This window comes from Phascolarctos cinereus, unplaced genomic scaffold (genome assembly GCF_003287225.1).
Source record: "Phascolarctos cinereus isolate Bilbo 61053 unplaced genomic scaffold, phaCin_HiC Scaffold_2;HRSCAF=192, whole genome shotgun sequence".
In the NCBI taxonomy this organism is placed as follows: domain Eukaryota; kingdom Metazoa; phylum Chordata; class Mammalia; order Diprotodontia; family Phascolarctidae; genus Phascolarctos; species Phascolarctos cinereus.
Genome location: NW_027555625.1, coordinates 54,370,776 through 54,386,066, shown reverse-complemented (window position 1 = coordinate 54,386,066; position 15,291 = coordinate 54,370,776). Strand labels below are relative to the sequence as shown.

At 43.9% G+C, this 15,291-nt stretch overlaps 1 protein-coding gene across 2 annotated transcripts in view; it reads right to left on the bottom strand.

Annotated features, from left to right (window-relative positions):
- Nucleotides 1-8,357, bottom strand: part of ZCCHC14 (zinc finger CCHC-type containing 14) — a 121,841-nt gene extending 113,484 nt beyond the window's left edge. For both annotated transcript variants that reach the window (XM_020989207.2, XM_020989208.2), the window contains exon 1: nt 7,661-8,357. In XM_020989207.2, coding sequence (XP_020844866.1) covers nt 7,661-8,233 — 573 coding nt within the window. In that variant the 5' untranslated portion in view covers nt 8,234-8,357. The remainder of the gene's footprint in view (nt 1-7,660) is intronic.
- Nucleotides 8,358-15,291: the final 6,934 nt, after the last annotated feature.

The window sequence follows — 15,291 nt, the reverse complement described above, 5'->3', positions numbered from 1 at the left end:
TCATCCTTACCAGGAAGTCTAACCTTTCTCTTCCTCAATATTCTTCCAAACTGTCTTTGCCTCACACTTTCCTTCCATGACCTCATAGCTTATCACCCAATTTTGACTCCTATAGTGAACCAGTCCAACTATAAACTGTCATCTTACTTTCTGAGCCCATCCCCCTTTTGTCCTGTCAATGCTCACACCTCTCACCAAACTCCAACCCTGGATAATGCCCACTACTTGCTTCCACCACTCTTAAATTATGCAACACGGCTGACTTGCCTCTCTCCACTAGAGATTTATGTTATCAATCCCAACTGAGTCACCACACAGCAAGGCAGTTCTTGTACTTCTCCCTACTTCATTCCCTATTCCACTCCCCCACAGAGGCTATTCTGAACTTATTCTCAAGCCTCCAGCCTCACCCCCTCTCCTCTCAATTGACTCTCCACTGAGGACCCTGCCTCAGACTTTACTGAGAAAATCAGAATGGAAGCTACTGAGGGCAAGGACTTTTTTGTCTTTCTTTGTAATTTCAATGCACATACAGTGCATGGCACAAAACAAGCACAAAATAAATGCTGCTGACTGACTTGACTGACCTGAGCTCCCTGTCCTTCGCTTCTCTACATATTATGAACTCCTAAGGAGTTCGCTCCTCTTTTTCTCCACTCTATGAAGAAAAGGTAAAACCCTTTTCTTTGCCAAGGCCAATCCACATGTACCCTAGATCCCATTCCCTCTGGTGTTTCCCAGCAGACTGTCCCAACAATCACCACATGTCTCTTTAATCTTCAATCTCTCCCTTTCTACTCATTCCTTCCCATGCTAAAGTCTTCACAACCTGAAAAAAAAAATCTCACTCAAGTTTTCATCTTATAGCGCCTTTCTTTCACAGTGAAACTCTTTGAAAAGGCTACTTGTTTGCCTCCACTTACTTCAATCTGGCTCATTTGAAATTACTCTCTCCAAAGTCAGCAATGTGCTCTTAACTGCCAAGTTTGACGGGCTCTTCTCAACAGCGATTCTTCCTAACCTCTCTACATCACTTAGTGCTCCCTTCTTGGTTTTCTTTCTTCTTGATGATGAACCCTCCCTCCCACCCTTTCTCAGTCTCCTCTGCTGATTCTTCATTCACATCATACCGCCTAACTGTAGGTGTACCCCAAAAGCTCTGTCCTGGGTCTTTGTCTCCCCTACAACAGAGATTCTTAACTTTTTTTTTTTTTGGCATCATGGACCCCTTTTAGTAGTCTGGTGAAGCCTATGGATCCCTTCTCAAAAATGATTTTTCAAAACTGAAGGAAATGCTAAATTTCAGTTAGAGGTCAGCAGAAAACAAAGAAATAAATTTGTTCCCCATCCGAGTTCATAACCCCATAACATCTATCCAGGTTAAGAAACGATGCTCTTTACTCTATGGATTAGTGACCTCATCCGCCTTCATGGGTTTCATTAACTTCTAGTTACTCATGGGTCCTCAGTGGAGAGTCAATTGAGAGGAGAGGGGGTGAGGCTGGAGGCTTGAGAATAAGTTCAGAATAGCCTCTGTGGGGAGTGGAATAGGGAATAAAGTAGGGAGAAGTACAAGAACTGCCTTGCTGTGTGGTGATTCAGTTGGGATTGATAACAAAGGGTAGATCACTACTCCTAGTCTCTCTGCTAAGCTCCGTTCTCACATCTGCAATTGCCAACTAGAAGATAATTTGAACTCAATGTTATGTAGGCATCTCAAATTCAACAAGTCCAAAACAAAACTACTGTCCTTCCCCTCAGATTCTAATTCTTAAGACACCACCATTGTTCTGGTCAACCAGGTTTGCAACCTTAGTGCAACCTTCTCACTCTTCTCACATCACATTTCCAATAAACTGCCAAATCTTATTGTTTCTACCTTATTACTCACCCTGGTCCCCTCTTCTCCACTCTCAAAGCCACAATCCCAGGTTCAAATCCTCTTCACTTCTTGCCTTAATTGGTTGCCCTGCCTCAAAAGTTTCTTTTCATTTTAATCAATCCTCCACATAGCTTAAAAAAAAAAGTGATATGCCTAAAGTGCAGGTCTAACTACATCACTCAATAAGGGCCTCCTTATTGCTCTTAGAATCAAATATAAACCCCTCTATTTGGCTTTTAAAATCACTCACAAACCAGCCCCAACCTATCTTTCCAACTTTAGAAGACATCATCCTTCTTCCCATACTCTGTGCAGAAATCAATCAACATTTATTAAGTGCCCACTGTGTGCCAGGCATGTGCTAGGCACTGAGAATAAAAAGACAGATTAAAATGTCCCTACCTTCAATCAGCTTAGTCTTTAAGGGAAACAACATATGCATCTACCAGAAAATACAAAATAAATTTAAGCTAAACTGCGGGACGGAGGGTAGGAGTAAGACTAGCCTTCCTGACAATTTCTTTCACAAAATACTTCACCTCTCATCATTTCCAAGTCTTTGCATTAGCTGCTCCCTATGCTTAAAATGTACTCCCTTCTCACGACCACCTCTCAGAATCCCTCGTTTTCTCCAAAACTTAGTTAAAACAACACCTTCTAGGTGAAACCTTTCATGATCTCCCCAGCTACAGGTGCTTTCCCCTTTGCAACAATCTTGTATTTATGTTATACACACAGACTTATAGATATACATGTTACCTTCTTTAATAAAATGAAGCTTCCCCCAGTGCCTGTTACACAGCTGTAAACTATGCCTTGTATCGTTCTAACAAATGCTGTATCAAGGGCAGCTAGGTGGCGAAACGGAGAGAGTACTGGCTTTGAAGTCATGAGGACCTGAGCTCAAATCCAGCCTCTGACCAAACACTTGACACTTACTAGCTGTGTGACCCTGGGAAAGTCACTTAACCCCAATCGCCTAAAAACAAACAAAAAATAACCCAAATGCTATACCATGTAATTTGGGGCTGGACCTGTGATGCCACTGGGATCCCAAAGTAGAAACTTCCCCCCTCTATCAATACAAATCAGCAACTACTTTCCAATTAACAGTCTCTGAGTTACTAGTGATTTGCCTAGGGTCACAAAGCCAGGATGTGGCAGAGGTAGTACTCGAACCCAGTCTGCCCTGACTTCAAAGCAGGTCCTCCATCTACTGTGGTTTGGGTGCCTCTATATAATAATGCCATTTACATGCAATACATTTAATCTAAAATTAGGATAAATACTGCCTTCATTTACTAAGCAAAGAATCATTAAAATTGTAATAAAAGCCTAATCAATTATCTAATATTTTAAACCCTATTCTGAAAACCACCATAAGCCTGGTATTTTCTCCAATTACACTGTGAATTCAGTTACAAATTCAAAAACAGTTACTTGCATTTGTATATGTACATTTTATGTATACATACATACATAATATTTTAAAAGACTCTAAGTCAGTTCCTAAGACAGTATTCTTTACTACTCTTAAATGCTAGATAGAACAAAAGAAACAAAACAAATTAACTGGTTCTTATGTAAAATACTTTGAAAATAAAATCAGTGCACAGGAAAATCAATAAGCTACATAGTCAAAACCATTAAGCAGTAATCTTACTGCAATTCCAGGAAAACTAACGCTCATTTCAGAATTATTCCAGTACGCTTTGTTATATAAAAGGAATGACAAAGTCTTTTATACCTTAAAAAATAAAAAAAAACCCTAAACAAAACAAAAAGGTAGGTCAAATGTTTTTAACTTTCCTTAAACCCCAAACTGGTCTAACTAATATTCTACTTGTGATACTTTACAAAGAAAAGTCAAACTTGGTCTGTTCAAAACAATATATGGAAGTTCTTAAACTGCTCAGAAGGGTAGCTGGGAAATCAATCAATCAACAAGCATTTAATAGTCACCAAGGGGTCATTTACTATATGCCAGATGCTGAGGATACAAAGAAAAAGGAAAAAAAAATTAAAAAACCATTAACAGTCCCTGTTGCCCTCAAGAAGCTTCCTATCTATCTGAAGAACACAACTATGCCTCAGTCAGTATTAACATTCCCTACAATTACAGAGGAATACTCAAGTAGTGAAGAGAGCACCAGACTTAGGATTGAATCCTAATTCTAGCTGTGTTGATCTTGTCACTTTGATTTCAGTCTCAGTTTCTTTATTGTACAACGAAAATAATAATACTTGAACTATCCTACCATCACAGGACTGTTATAAATAAACTATTACAAAACTACATAAATGTGAGATATTATTCAGAAAGAATGGTGAAATACTTAAAATGGCAACAGAAGATAATTTAGGATCAGAGTCATGGAATCAAACGGAGTCATTTTATACCTCACATGATAATAACCACAAGACAAACTACCCAATATTTCACCTTTGGACTGGGATGATTTTCAGCAGCCTTGAAAAAGCTTATTGGTTAACCAAAGCATAAGTTATTGCTTGCCCTAGGCAAGTGAAAGGCTAATTCACAGTACTTGCATAGCCAAGACATTTTAGTCTTCGTTCCCACTGCTTACTAGTTAGGCACTTTTTATTGTAAGTGTCTTAGCCAGTAGTTCTCCAAATCTAGTCTAGAAGAGAAAATAAAATACACCTACCCTTGACCCAGGAGAAGAACATTAACTGTGTAAATGATGGTTTAGATTAGAGCCAGGGGTTCTTAACCTTTTTTTGTGTGTGTCTTAACCCTCTGGAAGGTAAGGGAAGCTTAGGACCTCTTCTCAGAATAATGCTTTTTTAATAATTGAAGGAATACTAAGTTTCAGTTAAAGAATAGTGAAAATAAAGTTGTTACTTTTCTCCCCATCCAAGTTCATGAACTCTCTGAAATTTATCAATCCATAGACCTCTGAATGTCTGAGGAGTGACTCCAAGTTAAGAATACCTGGCTTAGAGCTTTGATTCTGTTTGTACACCAGCATGCATTCTTAGAAGAGAATAAAGACAGATCAATACAGCACTCTGTACAATGCCTAGCACAGCACCATCTGTTATTAGATACAAATTTTGGGTTTTGGGTTTTTTTTTTAAGGTAATGAGCAAAAAAGCTCTTCGATAGTTACCATTTGATGGCTCACTAAATACAAATCCTGACAAGTTTTCTAGGAGAGAAGTCAGACAATCTGGGTTTAATAACTGTAAAATACATAACATATATAACAGCACAACTTTCCTTTTATCCATATAATGTTTGCTGAATTTAATTCATCCAGCAAAAGCAGGAGACAAAAGAACCAGGAAGGAAATAAATTCAAGGCATACAGATATACCCAAAACCTGGGTGTAGAACTGGCTTTGAATTTTTATAAAATTAAAATTTCATGAGAAAAAGAAGTTACTTTCCAGCCTTGTCCTTACTAAATGACATCGTAGAATAAATTTAAAAGAGACAGCAAATCTGTAACTGCTTTTTGGCTATTCAATAGATAAAAGTAAAAATTAATTCATTCCATTATTGGTTTGACCGATAAAGATGAAAGTTTTTTATTTCTGAGAAAGATGGAGGTAATCCTCAGATTTTTAGTACCTTTAAAAAAGGACCCCCAAAAGCCAGGTCAAGAAGTATGCCTTTATTTAAAGCAACATCAAAATCTTAATATGAACAATCAATGACTTTGCTATATTTCTTTAATGTGTCCAACAGTTTGGAAGAAAAACACTTAAGGCTTCACATGGTCCCCTAGAAGTTTAATATAACATGCCACTAATATGAATTCACAACAGAGATGAAAAATAACCCTTAAATGCAGTTTCTAGGGGAAAATTTTAAGATTTTGTAAAACAAAAGGGCAAAATGTTTAAATGTCATCTTCCAAAACTTCCATTAGAATGATCATGATCCTGAGGCTAACGAATTTTCTTGTTTGGGGGGATAGGGTGGGTGGAGAGCGGAATTAAGGTGCAAGGAACTTAAATGGTTTGGTTAAATATTTTCAAAATAAAGCTGGGTTCCAATAACCCCAAGGTTACTTAACTATAGCAGTTCTTAGTGATGGTCAACTGGAATTTGTCTATTTCCTTTTCCCATGGTTAAAAGAAATGTCAATTAAACATAAATAACTGTTCAAAAATGTTTTTAGAAGATGGACACTTTGTAACACACAAATATCCTGTATTAGGTGCCTATTTGTAAAAATCTGGGTGTAGGAAACAACGGGGGGGGGGGAGGGAGAGGGGAGAGATGGCCATTCTCCTCTCCAAGATTCTTTTGTTACCATTCTTTGCTTTAGTTCTTAAGGTGTATCTTCAAGGTATATACAAAGCTATCCATTACAAATATACTAGCAGTAACAGGGTTCATTAATAACCAACCACCAAAGAAATGAAGATTTTCTTGGATTCTGTTTATCTTTAAAATAAAAAATAGCAAAATAAACTGAGACTAAAAAGGTCACACAAAACAGGTTCACTGCATCATAAACAAGTCAATCTATTTGACTTTAGCCAAATGGGTTAAGACAAAAATCTCCATCAAGTTTTGCTATTCTCTATTGGTTTATAGTTCTCTAACACATGATTAGGAGTGGGGTGGATGCTGAATGATACACGTATATACGTGTGTATACACATGACGTTCTTCTAGGTGACTTCTGAAAAAAAAAAACTAAATATAAAACCCAAAAAATATACCACAGTAATCTGAATAGAAAACAAGAGTTACTTTATACCATAAAAAGAGTAATATCAAAACAACATCAAGGCACTACTAATTGAAATGGTACTGTTACCTTCACTAGCTAATTCCTGGTCAAAGGTTTTTTGGTTTCTAGTCAATGAAAATGTGGAAGTCAAATTAATGATCAGTTACTGTGAAGTGCCCTGATTTTTAACCCCTTCTAAGCATCATACTCTTAACAACAGAGTAGAGCTTTTAGTATATAGTATATCTCATGATTTTTCAATTTCAGAGTAATCTTTCTTCTTCCAAGTGTTTAGCATATAAAAATCTGCTGGCGGAGGGGTGGGGAGAGGAAGGGAGGTAGAGAGAAGGCCAGGGAGAGGGAGGAGACTGTTCCACAGGCATTTTGCACTTACATAACCTCAAAGTACTTAACGTTAAAACTCCAATTTATAAGACTGTAACGACAAAGTATGCATTTCTTTTCTCCTTTGAAAAGCAAGGGCATTTCTAATTAAACCTAACAGGATAGTCCTTATCAAACGAACACACAGAGGTCCAAAATCTAATGTTTGTTTAGGTCACTTAAAACCCCTAGCAGCAGTCTTTCGGAACACACATAAGTAGTAGCTTCCAAAAAGAAAAATACTAAAAATTTATGGTAAAAAGAAATACAACGACATTGTAGGAACCATCTTTACTGACTCTTTAACCTTAAGAAAAAATATTAAAAATTCACGGTAACAAATTCTGGCCTAAGAACGACATTTCAGGTACCATCTTTATGGAACCTTTAAAAAAAAAGGGGGGGGGAGGCACAGACCGGTGAAACAGCTACCTCTTCTCAGGCTAGAGGTAGACTGCTCCACGAATCGCAGGAAAACGCGGAAAATCCTCGGGAGCACAGAGAAGAGCCCTTCCGTGGTCGCGTCCACTCCTCCCGGGCTCGCCCGGCCGTCTCTAGGGACTGTCACCAAGTCCACGCCACCAAAGCCCTCGGACGCCCCGGAGAAGCCGAGCGACCCCCGCGGAGGGCGCCTTTCCGGTAACAATCCCCCCGGCCCCGGCCCGGCCCGCGCCGCACGCACCTTGTGACAGGCCGGACAGGTGGGCAGCGGGCTGCCGTGGCCCGGGGAGCTCTTGCCGCTGTTGCCGCCCGGGCCGCCGCTCAGGCTGCTCTGGATCTGCGTGAGCTCCTGGCGCAGCACCTGCTTCTGGTGGAAGCTGAAGGCCGGGTGGTTGGAGGCCATGGTGAAGAGCAGCAGGAACTCATCGCCCGTGCGGCCCTCGTTGAGCTGCAGCCCGTAGTTGTGGATGATGGAGTCGATGTGCGTGAGCGTGCGGTACAGCACCCCGGCCGCCTCGCGCTGCTCCGAGCCCAGCAGCGCCAGCGACACCAGCAGCTTGCTGCGCACCACCTCGTCCGTCAGGTTGGTCAGGCTGCCGAGGTCGGCCGGGTTGTTGGCCTTGATCTCCGAGTCCCGCAGCGAGTGGTAGTCTTTGCGGGCCAGGTCCTCGAGGCACGAGCCCAGGAAGCGCAGCTCGAGCGGGATGCACAGGTCCAGGAGGCCGCACAGGAACTCCACCCGCTGCGGGGAGGGCAGCTCCGAGAACCAGCGGTACACGCCGTCCCTCTGCAGCGGGCACCGCTTCTCCACCATGCTGCCCTGCCCGGGGCCGCCGCCGCTCCGGGAGCCCGGGGGCAGGCGGGCCAGAGACACGCGCACGGCCGGAGGGCCCGGGGCCAAGTGGCGGGGGGAGCGGCCGGCGGGCAGCCGCGGCGGCGGGGGCTGGGACGCGCTGCGGCCCGGGGCCGGCGCCGGGGTCGGCGGCGGCAGCAGCAGGCGCGGCGGGGCGGGGGGACGCAGCTCGGCGGGGCCCCCCGCCAAGTGCCGGCGGCGGCGGCGGTTGGGCGGGGTCGGGGGCCCCGGGGGAGGAGGCCCGGGGGGGCCGGCGGCCCCTCCTCTCAGAGCCGGAGCGGCGGCGGCCGGGGGCGGCGGCGACGGCGGCGGGCGGCCTCCTGCTCCCCGCTCACGGGGAGGCTCCTTCCCACCGCCCGTCCCCAGCGGCGGACGGTGCGCGGCGGTGGCGGCGGCGGCTGCTCCTCGTCGTCGTCGTCGTCGTCGCCCCGGAGGCGGCCGCCCCCATCTCCCCCCGCGCCGCAGGGTCTGTCACTGCGGGGCGCTCCCCAAGGGGGTCAGCCCGGCCATGCCGGCCCGCGCCGGGCGCCGCCGCCGCCTCCGCCTCCGCCTCCGGCTTGTCGGGCGCGGGCTGCGGTCAGCACAGAAGCCGAGCCCGAGCCCGAGCCGGGGTCGTCGCGGCCGCCGCCCTCGCCGCCTCTAGCGCCTTCCTGGCGACGGTCGCCCCCGATGCCTCGGGCTCTCAGGGGTCCCTCCGCGCCGGCCGCCGCCGAAAGAATTCCCCTTCCCTCAGGGCCGAGGTGGAGGGACACTCAACGGGCGCAACAGCCGCCAGCGAAAGATGGAGCGGAAGGATCTCGCTCGACCGGGACTTCCCTTCCTCCCCGCTCCCCCCTCCTCACTTTGCTCCGCTGCCCCTTTTTTCTCGCGCTCCTTCGCTCGCTATCGCGGACGGATACCGGCGAACGGGAGGTGACGACGACGGCAGCGGCGGCGGCGGAAGGATAACGACGAAGTCGCTTTCTCTCCCGCTCCCTTACGAGCAGCGGGAACGAGGCAGAATGGGGGGGGGGGGGGTTCGCTTCCTCTCGCGACAGCCAGAGCACCGGGTTTCCGAGCTCGGCCCCCTCCACCCCCTGCTCTTGCACTGATTGGTTTACACAGCTCCCTTCTTTGCCCCTGATTGTTCTGCTTCTCCAACCGTCCGGCTCCTTCAACGGCCACTCTTCCCTCGAAGAGCTGTCAATCATTCTCCGAGCGCCCCCGCCCAGCCACAGTAGTGATATTTGATTGGTCGGCGGAGAGAGGGGTAGACTAGGCTCCAGGGTGGGTTTGTGGGCGCTCGGCTCCCTGCTCAGCGCAGACTGCGATTTCGCCGTTTTGCATTGTTCTCCGGGGAAAGCGAAGGGCTCGGAGTTCGTGGGGTTTTTTTCTTCTTTGTTTGCATTGTAATCATGGAGTGCCCTTCTTTACCCCCACGATGCCCCGGAAGACCCAAGCATCAGTCAAGTAAACAAACATTTATTAAGCGCCTACTGTGTGCCAGGCTATGTGCTATGCGCTGGGGATACAAAGAAAGATAAAACATGGTCCTTGCCCTCGAGGAAGGAGCACGTGTGTCTTGAGATGTTTTTTTGCAAGGCAGGGACGTTTTGCAATGAATCATCCACATGCCCTGGCTTTAACCCCTTTGAGGCCAGTGGTATGACATTTGCTAGGCAGCAGGCCAGGGTGAGGGGTGCCTTGTGACAGACTTTCTCTGTGTAATAGTAATAATAGCTGACATTGATTCAACAAACATGTTTTAAGCGTCAGCTCAGCGCTGGGGGGGGGGAGCGGAGGGGGGTCAAATGATGCACGATCTACAGGCCCTCTTCCTAAGGAGCCGAGACTCTACTTGACGGAAAGACAGGGACACAAAGAACTGTGCTTCAAGGGAAAGTGAGATAAATGCAAAGGGAGAAGTCCAGGCAATTCGCTGGTGGTTGCGGTCTGCCCTATTAGAACGTGAGCTCCTAGAGGCAGAAACTTTCTGCCTTTCTTTGTATGCCAAAGCCTGGCGCAGAGGAAGCACTTACTTGTTGACTAGGAGGCATCCCTTTAGAGGGAAATCACTTTCACCTGATACAGTGGGGAATCAGGAAAATTTTCATGGAAGAAACTGGATGTGCTTGGCCTGAAAGGAAGAAGGGGACTTAAAAATAGAGCTACTGTTGGGGAGTTTATAGCAAGCCTTGAGGATGAAACCTCGCAGACAGGAGCACACAGATGAGAAAACAGATGATGACAGGAAGAACCGTCATTCAATAACCATTTATTTAGTGCCTATTCCAGGCACTGTTCAAAGCCATGGCGATACAAAGAAAGGCAAAAGACAGTCACTTCTCAAGGAGTTCACGTTTTGATGGAAAAAACAACACGCTGACAATTATGTACAAACAAAGTACACGCAAAGTATATTGGAGATGACTGAGGGCTTCCAAACTCATCATTCAGCTAACATTGTCCAGTTACTAACAGTCTCGTAATTGCAAAATCTGATAACCTTTTCTCAGTTCTTATCCTTCTGTTCCAAACAGCTATACAATTTCCCACCCTCTCTCCTCTTGAATATTCTCTCTTTTGGGTTTTTCTGACAATATTTTCTTCTGGATCATGTCCTTTCTGCCTGTTAAGTCCTACCCAATGTCCTTTGCTGACTCATCCATATCAGGATCCATAATTGTGGGTATTCCCTAAGGTTCTGTCCTAGACCAGCTTCGCTTCTCTTCTCTTCTCTTCTCTTCTCTTCTCTTCTCTTCTCTTCTCTTCTCTTCTCTTCTCTTCTCTTCTCTTCTCTTCTCTTCTCTTCTCTTCTCTCCTCCCCTCCTCTCCTCTTCTTTCTTATTTGAATCCTGGTACTGTTACCTAGTACTTACATGAATTGGGACAACAACTTCTGCTTTCTGGGCCTCAGTTTCCTCATTTGTTTGAACTAACAGTGGATTTGAACTTCTAATGTCCCCTCCAGCTCTAAATCCTGGAATCCTATGACCTATATACCCAGTTCACAACCTTCTATACTCTCTCATAGGAGACCTATCTTCGTTCTTATTTCCCCACTCCCTACATTCCATCCCTTCTGGGGAGTGGTTATAAGAAACTCCTGGATTGAAGATGGAGAAAAAGGAAAAGTGGGTCTGGAGTTGGGGTGGAGGTTTTGGACGAGCTGAACTCTAAGGTTTCTCTCTCTGCTTCCCCCTCTTTCTCTCTCCTTCTCTTCCTCTCTAAGTCTGTGTATGTCTCCCTTTATCTCTGTCTCTTTGTGTCTCCCTGTCTCTCTCTGTGTCTCTGTCTCTCTCTGTCTCTGTCTGTGTCTGTGTCTCTGTCTCTCTCTCCTATTTCCTCTTCAAATGAAAATGTAAAAGGTGACCTCCATCTTCCAAGAGGTAGACAGATTATTTCTCACGCCTCTGCATTGACATCTGCTCCTGTGCAGCAATTCCTTTCCTAGAGGAGATCTCTGCCCTGGAATATTTTGGAGTACAGTCATGAAAACAGAATGAAGAACGGGGTTCTTATCTGCCCACCCACCTCCAAACAAGGTTTCCTTCACTTTGGTGACATATCCCATTGGACCAGCAGGTATCCGTCATCGAAGAATGTTGGGAAAGTCATTCAAGTTCTCAAAGCAAAATGTTATTTATTTACTATTTCAGTACATACATACCATACAGTTCTGTGGTTTGCCCCTTGCCCCCAAAGAGGGAAGAGGGTATCCCAAAATCAAAACAACTAGGAAATGCCGAAATTTCGAAAAGATTGAGAAAGCTGGGAAAGCTGTCCTAGTGAAATACAGTGTTGACAAACAGACGGTCTTGGAGATGAGCCAATGGGGATGAACCTGTGAGACTGTGGGAAAATAAAAACCAGAGAAGGGAACAAATCATCAGAAGAAGGAGAACAGAGACTTATTTGTCATCCTGGGTTTCCTGATTTTTCCCTCTGGGGACATCATCAGCTAAGTGGAATTTCCCTCTCCCTGGCTTTGCCTCAAAGGTTGGTACTGAGCAATGCACCCCTTTTGTGAGTGTCGTGGTCCTAAATGATTTTGTAAATTTTACCTTCCTTTATTAAACCATGTGACCTTAAGACCTTCTCCTCATTGGCTTTCTGTTTTCCTCCTCTAGAAAATGAGTGGCTTATACCAGATGACCACGGATGATCATATAATCCATCGAGATGGCACAACAGAGTTTTGGACTCGAAATCAGAAAGTCCTGAGATCAAATTCAACTTCAGATACTAGCTTTGTGAGTCTGGGCAAGTAACTTAACCTCTCTGTGCCTCAGTTTCCTTATCTGTAAAATGGAGATAATAATAGCATCAACCCCTCCCCCCCCGGGTTGTTATGAGGATTAAATGAGATAATATTTGTAAAGTGCTTTGCAAACCTCAAAGATACAGAAAATGCTAATTATCATTAATCTTCTCATATTAGAGATGAGGGAACTGAAGCACAGAGGAAGTTAAACCAAAGGTCACTTAGTTAATGAAACCCAGTTCAAATGCCAGCTGCTCAAGGAGACCTTTCCTGGTCCTTGAATGTCACATAATACTTTGTTTTTGTAACTGATGCATTTTTGTATAACATTGTGTATTTTAGTTATCTGTATTTGTGCTATCCCTTGACTAGGTAAAAGGTCCATTAGGGCAAGTGCTGCTACCTACTAACTGTGTGTCATTATATAATTCACTTGGGCTTCCTGGGTCTCAATTGCCTTACCTGTAAAATGAGGGGTTTGGATGAGATGACCTCTAAGGTAAAGTTCCAGCCCTAATTCCATTATTCTATAACTAACCTTCATATCTCCTTTAGCATCTAGGCCAGTTCTCTGTATATGTACTTAATACAGGTTTGAAGAGTGAAGAAATGAACAGGAGGGCTGGAAATTGAACTTAGATCATAGGATCGTGGTCATAGTTAGAACCCTTAAAAAGAGAGCTTAGAGGGGCAGCTAAGGTGGTGCAGTAGATAGAACACTGGCCCTGGAGTCAGGAGGACCTGGATTCAAATGTGACCTCAGACACTTGATACTAGATGTGTGACCCTGGGCAAGTCACTTAACCCCATTGCCTAGCCCCCCCCCTCCCAAAAAAAAAAAAGAAAGAAAAGAAAAAAAGGAATTTTAGAGATCCTATAGTCTAAACTCTACAGGAAAAACTGAGGCTCAGAGTTTGTTAAAGCTGGTCTAAATCTTTTTATTCACTCCAGAGATCTTTATTTTTTTTTCTTTTAAAAATGTAATATTTTATTTTTTCCCAATTAAATTTAAAACAATTAACATTTACTTTTTAAAATTTTGAATTACAAATTCTCTCTCCCATGCCACCTCATTGAGAAGGCAAGCAGTTTGATGTAGGCTATATATGTTCAGTCATGCAAAATATATTTCCATATTAGTCATGTTGTAAAAGAAAACAGACCAAAAACAAACAAGAAAAACAAAGTTTTTAAAAGTATGCTTCGATCTGCATTCAGACCTTTTCAGCTCTTTCTCCAGAGATCTTTAGATGGCCTCTTTTAGCACTGATTTTCTATAGTTCCAAATGAGAAATTCGTCATGTTCATTCAACAAATAATTATCAAGGAGCAGCTGTGTAAAAGGCATTGTGCATAACACATATGGAGTCCAGCCTAGCCATAAGAAGATCACAAAGCCACATCCCCACAACTTCTCTTACACCTATTATAATTAAACATTTGAAGAAATGACTAGCCGTCAAAGATGAATCATGGACAATTGCCCCCTCTTGTGTCAGGGCAGACCTGGCACAGCCTTGAAATGATTAGAAATGTGACAAGGTTGCAGAAGTTGACCAGAAGCGTGGTAGCCAGGATATGAGAGATAATCTCACTATACTCTATCCTGAGCAGACCATATTTGGAATTTTAAATTCTAGCTATCGCATTGTAGGAAGACCATTAAGATGGACAGGGTTCAGAAAAGGGTGACCAGGGTGATAGGGCATGGCCTCCAGGCTAATCCAAATGAGGATCACTTTAAGGACCTGGGGTTATTCAGCCTGAGAATAAGTGAAGGCTTAGGGAAATGTGAAAACTGTCAGGCCCACATCACCTTCCACTGAACTCTATTGCGATAGGATACTCATTGGCCTTCCTACCTGAAGTCTTTCCCCATTCCAATCTATCCTCCATATGACTCAATCATAATCAAAATTGTTTTCCTAATGGGCAAGTCTGACCATGCTATTCTCTTCCTTAATAAATTCTAGTGACTCTCTATGACCTCTAGGATCAAATGTAAACTCTCTTTGGCATTTAAAGTCCTTTCAAACCTGACTCCAATTTATATTTCTATAGTTAGTAGACGTTTATTAGATATGTTACATATTATTAGACATAATTTCTCTTCACATATGATACAGCCAAAACTGGGTTTTAAAAGAAATGTTCTTAACATACTATTTGTCGTCTCCAGCCTCAGTGACTTTATACTGGGTGTCTTCCCTCCTGTAATGCCCTCCATCCTTCCCTCTATTCCTTAGCACCCCTAGTCTTCAAAATTCATCAAAGGGCCACTTGTGGGAATCCTTTACTGATCTCCACAGTGGCAAATACATCCCCCACCCCCAATTCTTTTGTGTGTGTTTCTATATAGTAGCATGGTATTGTGGACTTGGTAACTTGGAAGACTTGGGTTCAAATTCCACTTTGTCAATTACTAGTTGTGTGACCTCAGACAAGCCATTTAGTCTTTTTAAGCTCATTTCCTCCTCATCCATAAAATGAGGGAGTTGGATTCAATGACTTCTAAGATCTCTTCTATCTCTAACTCAATGGTCTTCATTCATAACCTTTATATGTATATGTTTACTTCCCCATAAATTGTAAGCTCCTTGAGGGCATGGACTCTTTTTTTTTTTTTGCCTCTTTTTGGGTTCCCAGCACTTAGCACAGTGCATGGCACATAGTAGGCACTTACTAAATGTTTATCAGCTGATAGATGCTATATTACTACATACACATCAACTGACCCACATTTACTAAACATCTACTATGTGCCAGGGACTGAGTT